At 35.9% G+C, this 12,803-nt stretch overlaps 1 protein-coding gene across 1 annotated transcript in view; it reads left to right on the plus strand.

The window, feature by feature from the left end:
* The window catches only part of DNAJC1 (DnaJ heat shock protein family (Hsp40) member C1), a 112,316-nt gene that overhangs the window by 30,016 nt on the left and 69,497 nt on the right, over positions 1–12,803 (plus strand). The window contains exons 2-3 of the mRNA XM_074900161.1: positions 9,586–9,687; positions 10,452–10,498. Coding sequence (XP_074756262.1) covers positions 9,586–9,687; positions 10,452–10,498 — 149 coding nt within the window. The remainder of the gene's footprint in view (positions 1–9,585; positions 9,688–10,451; positions 10,499–12,803) is intronic.

Consider the following 12,803-nt stretch of genomic DNA (forward strand, 5'->3'; position numbering starts at 1 on the left):
AAAACCTGCCTTTAAAGGAGACTTCAGCAGTCTGTTCCAGTGATACACTAGTGATAACTTCTAGGAGGTTTTCCTTATACCTAACTTGAATCTTCCTGTGCTGTTATCTGACTGTTACTGCTTAGTCCTTATAGGCAATTATTTCATTTTTCTTAATGGCTACCTTTTACATATTTGAAGATGTAATTTCCTTGTGTTGGCTGCCTTTTCTTTAGGCTTCAGTCACTCTTGTTTCTTCAGTTTCTCTGAACAAGTCTCTTTTTTTTTTCTTCTTCTAGACCTCTTATTATTCTGTTTGGGGTTTTTTTTTGGGTTTTTTTTTTTTTTTTTTTGCTTATCATCTGAACATGCATATAGCTTTCTTTAACCGCATTGTTTGAACTGGACACAGCAATCTGCTGAGGTCTTAAAATTGCTGCGTGAAATGACATGGTTGCTTGTTGCCGTGCGGCTCTTGTCACGGCAGGCTGTGCTGCATGGAAAGGCAACATCATGCTCAGCTTGTGATTCACTGATCACTTCTGCCTAACTGCTTTTTTCTATCCTGTGTTTGTGTAGTTGATGAATTCTGTCCAGATGTAGACCATTAGTCTTTCACTTAAGAAATAATATCATCATTTTTTAGAGCAATTCTCCAGTTTGTCCAGATTTTTAAAATTCTGGGGTTTTTTGACAGCATCTTTGTAGGTTTTCCCAGGTTAGTGTTAACTACCAGTTTAATAGTGATTCTGTAATTCAACTTGCTGGTTAAAATACTGAGTATCAGTGGACCTGGGACACACTTCATAAAATCTTACTTGATACACCCTTTCATTTTAGACAGTTAGATCCTTAATTCAATGTATGATTTTTTTTTTCTTTTTTTTTGCACCTGCAAGAGAAACTTCATGATACCCATGTTTTTGTCATTTGTTTTAAAAACATTAAGTCGAGATTCGGAAACAATCACTGTATTCATTCCAAGTTTATGTAACAGCTTTTGTTTAACTGTGTTCTTAAAATACTTTGTGAAGCTGAGAAACAATTACAAATATAAATTAGAGCATTGAATAAGCACTAAGGACTGCTGCAGAGGTACACTTGTTTACATGTGTTTTTATATTAGAATCTGTGTGTGTGTATGAAAATATATATGATGGATGTGTGTGAGTGTAAGGGTGTATAAATTGGTGTCCTTCACTGCTGATAAGGCTGAGGAGGTTGCTAATAAATAGTTAATGTTTATTCTGAAAGTTGATGCCTGTGGGGATCATTCACCATGTAAATGTGTTGATGTGTAAGATGGGTAGATTTTTGAAAACTTCTGTGTTGGAGAGAATTGTTCTCTGCTGGTTTCTTGTGTGGCTTTATAATATTTTCTTTTCAGCCATACATCCTATATCTTGTCTCTCAAATGCCCTTTCCTCATATTTTGAATGTTAGAAGGGAGGGTAATAAATATCTTCCAGAAACAGGAAAGGTTTTATTAGAGCTTACAAGTCAATTAAAGATGTAGTCACAAAAGTGACAGGAACAGTTCAGGTGACACAGGAATTCAGTAAATAGTAGCCCAAGCATTGTGAGGTGTATCTTTTTTTTTTTTTTTTAAATTTATTTTGGTCTTCGGTTTTCTTTAAGACCTAGGTTTGTGGTCACTAGGAATCTCCTTCCAAAAAATTACTCTTAGATTGACATCTGGGAAGCAGTTATTTGAAAAGACAGGCTAGGTGTGTAGGAGCATCTGGGTCACTAGTGTCAGTTCTGGTGGAAGGGTGTAACGAGAACAGGGTAAGAGGAGGAGGAGGTAGAGCCCTGATGGGGTTGTAGCTTTGCTGATTCTCTAAATTCCTTGTCCTCTGGAAAGAAGTTGGAAACATACTAAAGCTGAAATGTAGCAAGACAACTATTATATAAACAGTCAAATAGCAGCGTCTTGTTGTAGGAAGGGTTGGAACTTGTGAGATCCGACACCACAAAAATCTCAGTTGATGCTCCCCAGTGGTGAGTGTGGACTGCCTTCAGCTGTCCTTGGGCATAGTGTCACCTCTGTTGTAAATCAGGGGGTTGTGCTATCTAGGGGCAAAGGCATTGAGCAAGAAATGCACTGTAAGAGATGTCATATTTTGCTTTCTCTGCCAACCTGGACTGTAAAAGCAGTGGTCGGTCTTTGTAGCAATTTAGTTCCTGTGAATATGTTGCAGGATCAGGAATTTTGTAGGTAATATTTTATCTGAGATCTGTAGACTTGGAAATATCTGATGCAATAAGGAGATTTTCAAGAGCACTCCCTAGAAACAACTTTCTTTAGCCTATAAAGCAATACACACAGGTATATATAAATATATGCAACTATCTGTATTATAAAAAAATATGTAACATTATATAAATATATAAGCACAAATGTAATATATAAAATGTAATAAAAATAAATATGTAGTAATGTTCCTGGAAAAACATGTGAAATAAAGGATACCCACTCATTTCTTCATTTTGAACTACCAGAATGAAAAACTAAATGGAAGTAGACTATAAGTAGTCAGGATTTCGAATTAGTTGGTATTGGCTTGAATAGTGGCCTCTGTTGTTGTTTGATAGCTTTTCTCCATTTTGAATTTGAAGCGTAATTGTAAAGATGTTGAGAGTTGGTGACTGTTCTCTGCATCTCGGAGACAAAGCTCATGTTAAATAATAACTTGTGGTTATACATGACAGTGTTCTCCTGGGCAATCTAATGTTTCCTAAGTAATCAGTCTCTGAAAATCTAAGTAAAAAAGGTAAAAAGCTAAAATAGTTTCAACAGAAGAAAAAAAAAAATACTGTTGTTCAAATTGGTCAAGAAAACCCAAGCCCATGTAATTGTGCACATGTGCTGAAGAGAACACTTTTTTTTGGTTTCTCAAGCATGAGGCAGCAGAATTTTCATTCATTTGGCATGCTAGGCTGAAACAGAGTCTTCTTTCATTTGACACACTCCCCTGGAAACAAACATGCTAGTGAAGGGATTGTGCCAGTTATCAGAAGCTCACAGGAATACATTGTGCTGGTTTGTATTCATTTTCATTTCATGAATTGCTTTAAAACTTAGCAACATAAAAAAGCATTAAAACACCTTTTTAGCATTATTTTTAGTTCCTACATATTTCCCTGCTGTGCTGTTATTCAGCTTAAATCAACGGAATGCTTTGAGACACATGGTTCGGTTTGCAGCAGAGCAGATCTCTCCTGTCTGGGTATACTTGGAGCATTCATCTGTGGAGAAGCAGCAAATTTGAGTTTAACTCATTTTACGTCCTTGAAAAAGATGAATGTCTTAGAAAGAAGTTCAATAAAAGTAAAGGGTGAATTGAACAAAGATTATGCAGCAAGAAATTCAAGCCAAAACTCAGCTGGCATCTGTTAACTGTAGAAGTTCACAGATAATGCTTGGTCTTCTGGAAGACACTTGCTTTTCTTTCCTAGAGTTATATTCTTCAGGATTGCCAGCAGGTCCTTCCCACCTCTGGAATTTGCTGCATGGCTCTATTTCCCTCATAGATGTTTTTCCAAGTGCAAACTTGGCAAACTCAGGTGTACTTCTTGGAACTAATCTGGACATGGGAGCTTAAATTAGGACCAGGTTGCAATGGATGCATGTGAAGCAAATATGGGAGTGGTATTTTATTCAAATTTGATATGGGTAAAGATGAATTTATTTCCTAGTCTTGTGCTGTTGCTGCTGTTAGAGGAGCAACCATGTCAGATATGGGTATGTCTGCTTTATGTAACTGTTGCTTTTCCTCCTGGTGCTACTGAGCAAATTTTGTGTGTAGAAACAGGATGCAGGTTGGATTTTTGTATTATTATTGTTAAGGGGAAATTACATTCCAAAAACACGTCTGAGGAAACAGGGATGCTTGTGGTTTTGTGCAGAAGATAAGTGTTGTGATATTTAATGCTGTTGGTACTGATGGTGGGAGTTCTTGTGTTTGTTTCTGAGAGTCTCATTTATTTTGTTATTGTTTGTTTGTTTTGGTTTTTTTGTGTGTGGTTTTTTGTTTGTGTTTTTTTTTTTTTTTTTAAAAAAGAGAAAAGATACAAAGTCTAGAGCAAATGAAAGCCATGGAATTATAGTTTTGGTGGTAAGCTTCCAGAGTCAGCATGGCCTTCAAGCAGGTTGAAGAGATATGTGTCAGTTTACACTGAACTAAAGTGGGGTGAGAATCGGGTTGGAAGACAGGTCACAGCTATATGGTTTCCATTGCAAGAATTACCTAGAGAAGGGTTGTGGAGCAACAGTGGTTGCTGTTCTGTCCCCATATGAGAATGAGGCTCTTAGGAAGGGTCATATTGTGTTCCTTGATGTTGCTCAAGGAATAAGGATTGTGGATATTTAATTGTTGGCCTGCAGTCATTTGTTTGGTCTCTGACACGTATGGATGTTAGTTTTCTGTGGACTTCACATGAAAACAACCACGATATTTAATAGCCAGCTATAACTTCTGTCCAGTTATCTGCCCCTGCTTGTTTTGTAAGTTTTTGTGGGACAGCCTGTAGTTTCAAATTAATGAAGAAAAATACGCAGTTGTGAATTTACAAAGCTTACTTTTTATTTCTTCTTTTTCCCCTTCTGCTTCAACTTGTATATCTGTTGGTTACCAAAAGGAAGGTAGTGACTCACCTTCTTCACAAAAATTCTGAATGGAATATTTTGTTGAAGAAACTATAAACATTTGTATTGTTCTTGAATAAAAAAAAAAAAAAAAACAAACACAAGGGTTATGTGAGTTTGATTTATAATTTGGGGAGGCTGAAAAAGGCCTTCCTGCACAGAGGTTATATAGAGGTACAAAGTTCACACTTGAAATAGTCAGCTGGTGCTCTGTACAGTTGTCACTTTTGGTTGCCATATAGCTTCAGCATCATGCGCCGTGGAAAATTCTACACAGCTATTCAGCAGCACTGCAATGAAATAGGTACACTGATGTCTTTCTCTTTTCATCCATTAACAAGAGACTGGACATACTGTACGTGAATAGAAACATGATTTCTATCTGCATACTTGGTCTCCTGGACCACGTGACTTCCCATTGCTAATAAAGATAATATCACCTCTTTGAAGACATCGGTAGGCATATTTAAAACCCAAGATGAATTGAGCACATTTACTGTGTTAGAAGCAGTTGCTAAATTGTAAGTAACAAAGTCTTGTTATATAACTGCATTGCACTCAAGGGAACAATTTAGGTTTTGAATTGTATATGTTGGTAAGTGAAAACTATGTAGACATTGATTATTTTTTCCTCTTGACCTAATCACTGTTTGCCTATGGCAATATCTGATACGGTATGTGTTCACCAAGAATTGTCTTGGGACCACAATGAGGTTTTTTTTAGCTTCATTAGTAATCATAGTTACATTAGGAATAGAAGGCAGTGGAGTAATATACTTGTACTGTAGTACACCAGTTTTTCTGTTTATTGTAAAGATGAAAGTGAACTCTGTAGGTGGGAGTCTGAGTCTGTATAGACAGAGGAGGAGACCATTTTGAATCTTTGTGTATTTTCAGCAAAAATTTAATTTTTTAAAAAATGGAAGGCAAATACCTATTTAGATTAGGTTTTTTTTTTTATGCTGTGAAAAAATTGTCTTTGTTTCTCCTTATGTATTTTTAGTCTAATACAGAGCTGTTCTTGGTACTACTAGAGAATATGAAAATGATGCTGAGTAAAATTTAGTAATGTGTTTTTCATTGTTTGAATGGAAGAAGCTGCCAAAAGAAAATGACATAAATAGTGAGAAGAATATTTCCTTTTCTCCCCCACCCTGGGAATCTGATGTGTATCATCCTTTAGACAAAAATTAAATATTCCAACAGAGTACCTTAAGAAATGTGTTTAACCTTTGACATACCGTTGATTCCTTCAAATGGTAATTTTGTGTGCTAAAATACTTGTTCATAGTAATAAGGGATTAGGTGAAAAAATGTAAAAGACTGAACTTTTAACTTCTACCTAGAGGTCATGTAACTAGCCGCAGTCAGATGGACACTGCTTGTTCAGTAAAGTGTTAGCAATTAAAAAATTACCACATGAATACTTGCACGTTTACATGCATAAGAGGCCAAACTGTGGCCTACCTAAATGCGGACTTAGAGTTTGGTATTTCTGAGAACTAATTCTAGCATAAAACACCTTTTCCCCCATTGACTTGTCTACTATTTGCTTTTTTTCCCACTATGCATCTGACAGCAGAGCAGTTTTTATTTTAGCATAAAGCATTCATTTTGCCTTATCTTTTAATATAAGTGCTTATATTATGCTTTGCTTTTCAAAATATACGGGATGGAATATTGTCTCTTTTCCTCCTGAACAGCAGTGACTTGTATGAAAGTGGACTCGATGCCGCACGTGGAAGTCTGTGCTGTTGTTGCAGTGAGAATAGTTCTCAACTTGTAAGGTCTGTTAACTTAGATATATTCAACTTTGGAAGTATGATGGGACAATATTGCTTTGAAAAGATAGGTACCAAGAAATAGGGTGATGCTTTTGATGTTTGTATCCACATGCAGGAGACTGTGTGACAGGCTCATTTACCTTAATTGGTGGCAAAACTTGCCAGCCTGAACCACAGGAGAAGTAGGAGAAATCAGTGAATGCACTAACTGTCTTACATCACCAGCTCCTTCAGCTATTAACTGATACACCTATACAGATGTTATTTTTCCCTGCTTAAGTGTAACTGAGATTGAGATATCTGAATTGTAAATTAAGCTATCCAACATGTCTTCTGAGCTTTTTCTTTAAAACAAAACCATAGTGTGGTCATGGCTTTCTGTCTCTAATCTTTGGACTTCTGCCCTAACATGTAAAATAATATCTTTGTCTGTAGAAAACACCCAGTGATTTCCTGCAAGCCTTTATGGAAATGTTACTGAAGGTGTCCAACAGAGTCAGTTAGCTATAAATGAAAGTCCTTTAGAACAGCTGACTTCAGTATGGTAGATGTTTCGTTATTAGTTCAGAAAGAATTGTTCTTTGTGGCTTGTTTAGGCTCATACACTTCTAGGAAGCTCTGTAGTGATGAGAGGCTTTTCTCAAAACCCAACGACTTTTGTTCAGGGCAGCTCTAAGAGGACCTGGAACCTTACCTGAAGATGTGCCTAACGTTACCCATAGGTAGCATTAATTAGGAAAATGTTTGGAACATACAGAATTTTCCTGTGTTGTGTTTGGCAGTATTGTAAAGAATCGGTTAGCAGGCACACTTATTGTTGCTTTAGAATTGGACCAGTTGTAATTAAATCATTTACAGCAACATCACATATTTAATTACTGACTAGTATCATTGTCCCCTTTTTAACCTTTGAGAGGCTTGATTACAATTAGCTGATATGTTCATAAAGATCACTTTCATTGTTTAGCTGAAACCATGGCCACTAAACTATTTCCTGATTTTTTTATTTGCTGTAGTAGTGTTGAAATATTATATTTTGTTTTGAAGACAAGCCCCCATTGTTTATGAAGTGGCTGACTGGATTGGTAGATGAGGGGAAACAAAACAATCTCTGAGTTATTTCTGGTAACTAAGATGAACAATCTGTTTTTGTAAATTTATACATTTTTGTTTTAACTTGTCAAGGTGAAGCAACATAAATATTTAAGCAAACATTCTTTCAGAGTTGACTTGGGATCTTGCTTTTCTTAAGTATGAAACAGATAAACTGCCATTTGTCCTGATACTTTACACAAATAATCGAGCTTCTCCCAAGTAAAACTAAAATTTAAATTGTTTAGATACAGCTGAAAACATTGTAACTTTTTTTGCTTGTTTGTTGTTTGAAGTAGATGGGATAATACTATGAGACATCTCTTTAATATGCTTTTATCAGGTTTTTAACTGTTCATCAGGAGTGTTCCAAAAATAATACCAAGCACATCTAAATGTATGGTAGAGAAGGAATAAGTTGTGGTTTATCCCAAATACAAGGTCTGGAGGTACTAATTTATTGAGGTAATCACGGTCTCAATCTGTAATTTTTAAAAGATTTATTTATTTTGCATTTTTGCATTTATTTCATATAATTAATTCTACATCTCAAGAATTTCATGTTTCTTTGTGCTTAGAATAGATATTTAGTCACTGTCTGTTCCGTCCTCTTCACCAAGAGTTAAAAATAAACCTGTAAAACAAAGGCCATATGAAACAACTCACTGGCAGTAATCAAGCTGGAAGCAAGCTGGTACTTAACCGGCGGAATTCCGCTTTAGTGTGCACACACCTTAGAAATAGCTGTTGGAAAACTAAAAAACTTCTAAAATGCATATGCAGTCTTTTCAGGAGAAATCTTCCCTGTCAGTAGTAGTAACAGCCCCTTCCTCTGACAGACAAGAGACTGTGGAAACTTCGGTCTTGCATTAGGGAATAATAGCAGCTTCCTCAAAGTATAATTTCAAAGCTGAATTTTCTGAAATTCTACATCTTTCTCTGCTTTATCCCCTTCCCCTTCCCTTCCTCCAGTCTTTCTCTAATATTCACTCCTGGCCCAAACTTGTATACAGCATTATTATAGCCTCATGTCATAAACCGGAAAATTTTAAAATGAAAATAATGATTTGTAATAAAAAGCCTGACAGACTAATTACAGTATTGTGTTAATTATTATCTTATTTCAGCTCTGTTCCTCTCACAGCTAATTCAGATCTGGGTTTTGGTGGTTTTTAATCCCTGTTGACACTGTAATTTTGAGAGAGAGAATATACTAGGGAACAATATATATAAAATCAAGAAATAAAAATTGTCAGATAAACAGTTGGCTTCTAAAATGTTTTCTTGGACATGTTAGTAATAGAAGGCAAGTGGTTCTGTTTAAATGTGATGCCTTCTGGATCTTCTGGTGAATGTAACACCTATATAGTATAAAACACAACTCTCGAACCCTTCCGTTTCTGAATATCTTTATAGCATGTACTAAATAGCAGTCATTAATTCAGAAATTTGTGCATTGAGCAGCTAAACCGGCACATCATTGGTGTATATTATGTTCTGAGTTCTATTTTTTCTCTCAAAATGCGTGCAATTCTTATAATGATTAACGTATAGATTGATGTCAGTGTTACAGTATAGCTTCAAGACTGCAATTTGAAGCTACTATAGAAAAATACAATTCTTTAGACATGGTGAAGCTGAAGTTGAATGGAAGTGCTATTAGTGGTGAATTACATGTAAATATTAATAAGAGAAGAGTTCATATCAAGTCCTGAGTTGGGAAATTGAGCATGATGATTTGCAGAAGCTTGTCTGTCTTGAAGATACACAGATGCAATAATTTTCAGTTTTTATTTGAACTTTTAAATGGTGCAGAAGGTGCCCAGGTTAATTCTTAAGCAAGAAAGTGTTTGGAAGTTTTGGCAAATACCATTGTAATGGCTGTATGGTAATGAAGGAAGTTAAGGTTAAAGATGAATTGGGCTGAATGACTGTTCAGTCATTTAGGCTAGTCTAGTTGCATGGTTTGGGTGTTAGAAGTCTCAAATTATGATTCCTTAGTTCCTGCACTTGATTGGCTATCTTGACATCTTAAAGTTCTGGGAATTAGTTTCTGACAGTTTGCTTGTTTTTCTTTTTCAGGATGCTTCATCTGCAGACATTCGGAAAGCGTATCGAAAGCTTTCACTGATTTTACACCCAGACAAGAATAAAGATGAAAACGCAGAAACACAGTTTAGGCAAGTAAGTGCAACGTGTGGCAATAAAAGCTTTAGGCAAAATAGAAGCAGAATTTTTTATGGCGATGCCATTTTAGTAAACAATGGTACACCTCTGAAATTACTGTGTTGAACATTGAATTACATTTTTTCTGACATAGGCAGAGTAGAAACAAGTACACTTTTTTTCAGAATTAACTTGATTTACTATTCACCTGTATATTAAAAGTACTTTGAACATTATACTTAGACCTATACTCTTAGGAGGAGAATACTTTCTGCACTTTATCTAAGACTGTTTATGGTCTTCAAAAGTAGTAGGGAAAATTTCTGATCAGTTCTCAGTGCAAAGTCATGTAGGCATAATTTAATGAAAATAATTAAATTTTGTTTCTGAATTTTTGCCTTTTGAATCTTTATGGAATAAAACTACGATACTTGTAATTAGCTCTATCTTTAAAAATACACTTCTGATGGCCAAATACAGGCTACTTCAGTAAGTAGTAAATGATACCTTTTATTTTTAAGGTGTAGCTAAGACAAGACTTCAGTTTGACAGATGTGAAGAGTGGAAAAAAAGTCTTTCGTGGGAGTCGTTTGTGTATTTGATAACACTTTGTGTATGAGTGTCACTTTCTTTTGCATACTGAGTTTGCTTCTTAGTGTTGTAGGGAAAAGTCAAAATTAGGTCATGTTGGTAAATGTAGAATACGATACTACCATTCAAACTTCATAAATTCAGTCTTAAAGTAAACTCTTTTGTGAGTCGTTTTTCTGTTTCTGTTTTAGTTGGTGGCCATCTATGAGGTTTTAAAGGATGAACAAAGGAGGCAGAGGTGAGTTAATTTGCACAGGTTCTTAAAGCATTCATGCCAGTGATATACTGAAGTCCTATCTGGCTTGATTTTAACTCTTCAGTTGATCCCCCCCCCCCCCCCCCCAATTTAAGTTTCTAATTCCTATGTAGCTGTTTAAAGATTGTATGTGGCTTAAAGGGGAAGCTGGTGTGTATCTTTGTGTGATGTACTGGTTATTCTCCTTTAAAATTAGTATTTGAAAGAACTTCAAAAGCTAGCTGTTGTTTGGAGCAATATTTTGAACACTTAATTATATAACTTTTTGTTGTGTCAATTATCATTGCTTGTTTTATTTAAAGCTGTGATTGAAAATATAGGCTATGGATTCAACTGTAACTGTCAGTTGTATCTCACTATATCAATAAAAGGTTAGTTGCATGATATGTAGGGATTATTTCCAGTGTATGTCTTCTTCAGCATTGTTTTATTGTTTTCTGTTGCTTAGTTCATTGTTTTTTCTTTCAGTTGTATTAGCTAGAATACTGTAAACTTTATCTATTGAATAATTAGTTTTAAAATAAATGATAGTTGTCCTTGCTGCTTCAGTAGAAGATCCAGCAGTACCTGAAGAGGATAGCATTAAGAACTGAAAATCTGGGGCTGTCTGCTTTCTGGAAGACTATTTTAAACCTTTTGTTTTTTTCCCCTTTTTTAAGCAGATGACCATTTAATCTAATGATTATTTGGAAAACTGGGACACTGAAAGAGTTTTGCTTTCAGGTTTGAGTTTTAGTAAATAATTTTTACCTTACGAGTCTTTTATGCAAGACATTTATTGAAGGGTTTTTGGCTTTGTAGATGCTTTAGCAGGAATTCAGGTTTTATAGTACAGATTATCTACTTTTTGGTAATCCTCTCGAAGTGTCATGAAGATGTACTTCATAGAAACACTTTTGGAAATTTGTGTGGGTTTTGTTTTGTTTTAATTTCACCTCTCACAAGAGAATTTCATTGTGAAGTTATACTCAAGGAAAGTTTTAAAAAATTGTTAGTTAAGTAGTTTCAGACCACTTGAAAAATGAGTTATCCCCAAAATTCTCTCACCTTTTGGTTTGTAAGAGTGTTTACAGACAGTTTGTGATACTGCGTCTCTGAAACTTAGTTGTAGCATGGGACTTCTAGGAATTTCCTTGCAGCTGTAATAGCAGCTTTCTGCATGGAACTATGCAGTTACTTGTAAAAATTACATTTTTAAGCCTTGTATACATTAAAAATGTGACTAGCCCAATTTATTTGTGAGAGTATTGTTAATTAGTGAAGCACAGTGATTATAAATGGGAAGTTAAAGCAGCAGTAGATTGTTCTAGCTTAGATTGATTTCATTGTCAATAACTTATTTTGTACATAGACAATGTTGTATTTCTCTTGTACGGTGTGGATGTATGGTTGATACTGCTTCTATAGCTGATTAAATGTAGTGGATTAAATAGTGTTTACGTTCAGAGAATTTTGTGGAAATAATATGCAGAGTTTAGAAATGTGGAGTAGCAGAGCTATGTGGTCTCATTGCTCTGACGAAACCTTTATTGATCGGAATTATTCCACAAGCTAATGATAAACACTCAGTTGAGCTTATAAGTGGAAGGTGGTCTGTCCAGTATCCCATAAGGTGGTGTTGTAGCATGTCTTTAAAACAAGTCTTAATTAAGTGTGTTAGGAGCTGCTCCCCCTGTAATATTGGTTCTGTTGTAAGGTAACTCCTGGATTTCTTGCAGCCATGTAGCAAAGGAAAGGGGAGAGTCATGGCTTTTTGTGATCTTCCTGCTTTAGAGGTTGATACTTGGCTATGCATTGAGTGAGGTGATGGACCTAGTGGAACAGGCTCAAATTTTGCTGTCATGCCCACACACTGGGGAGAAGCTATATGCTGCACTCTTTGTCTCTTGGGGCTTATCAACTCAGTTTTATCCTGTTTCTGGGGTCACATATTTGGGTCTGCTATAACAAGGCTTTCTGCAGATTTCCTCCCTTCCACCCCCCACCCTTGGAGGTGTGGTAGTTGTTATTTCTGAAGTAACTTGAAGACTTGATGGGGTAAGATGGAAACTAGTTTAATTTCTTACAAATTAGTTGGTGAGGAATTCTGGCAGTTTAGCTGGGAATCCCTTCACAACTGGACACTGAAATAGTTTGGGGCACGGGATTATGTGACCTCGAGAATGGTGAGGTGCAGGCTTCTGCTTGTGGAGAGTGAAGTCAGCTGTACCTGCCTCTTCCTTGTCCATCTCAAAAGGGATGTAGTCCAGCATTGATCCTGGTGTGCATATAGAGAGTGGAACCAGTA

This window comes from Athene noctua, chromosome 2 (assembly GCF_965140245.1).
Source record: "Athene noctua chromosome 2, bAthNoc1.hap1.1, whole genome shotgun sequence".
In the NCBI taxonomy this organism is placed as follows: domain Eukaryota; kingdom Metazoa; phylum Chordata; class Aves; order Strigiformes; family Strigidae; genus Athene; species Athene noctua.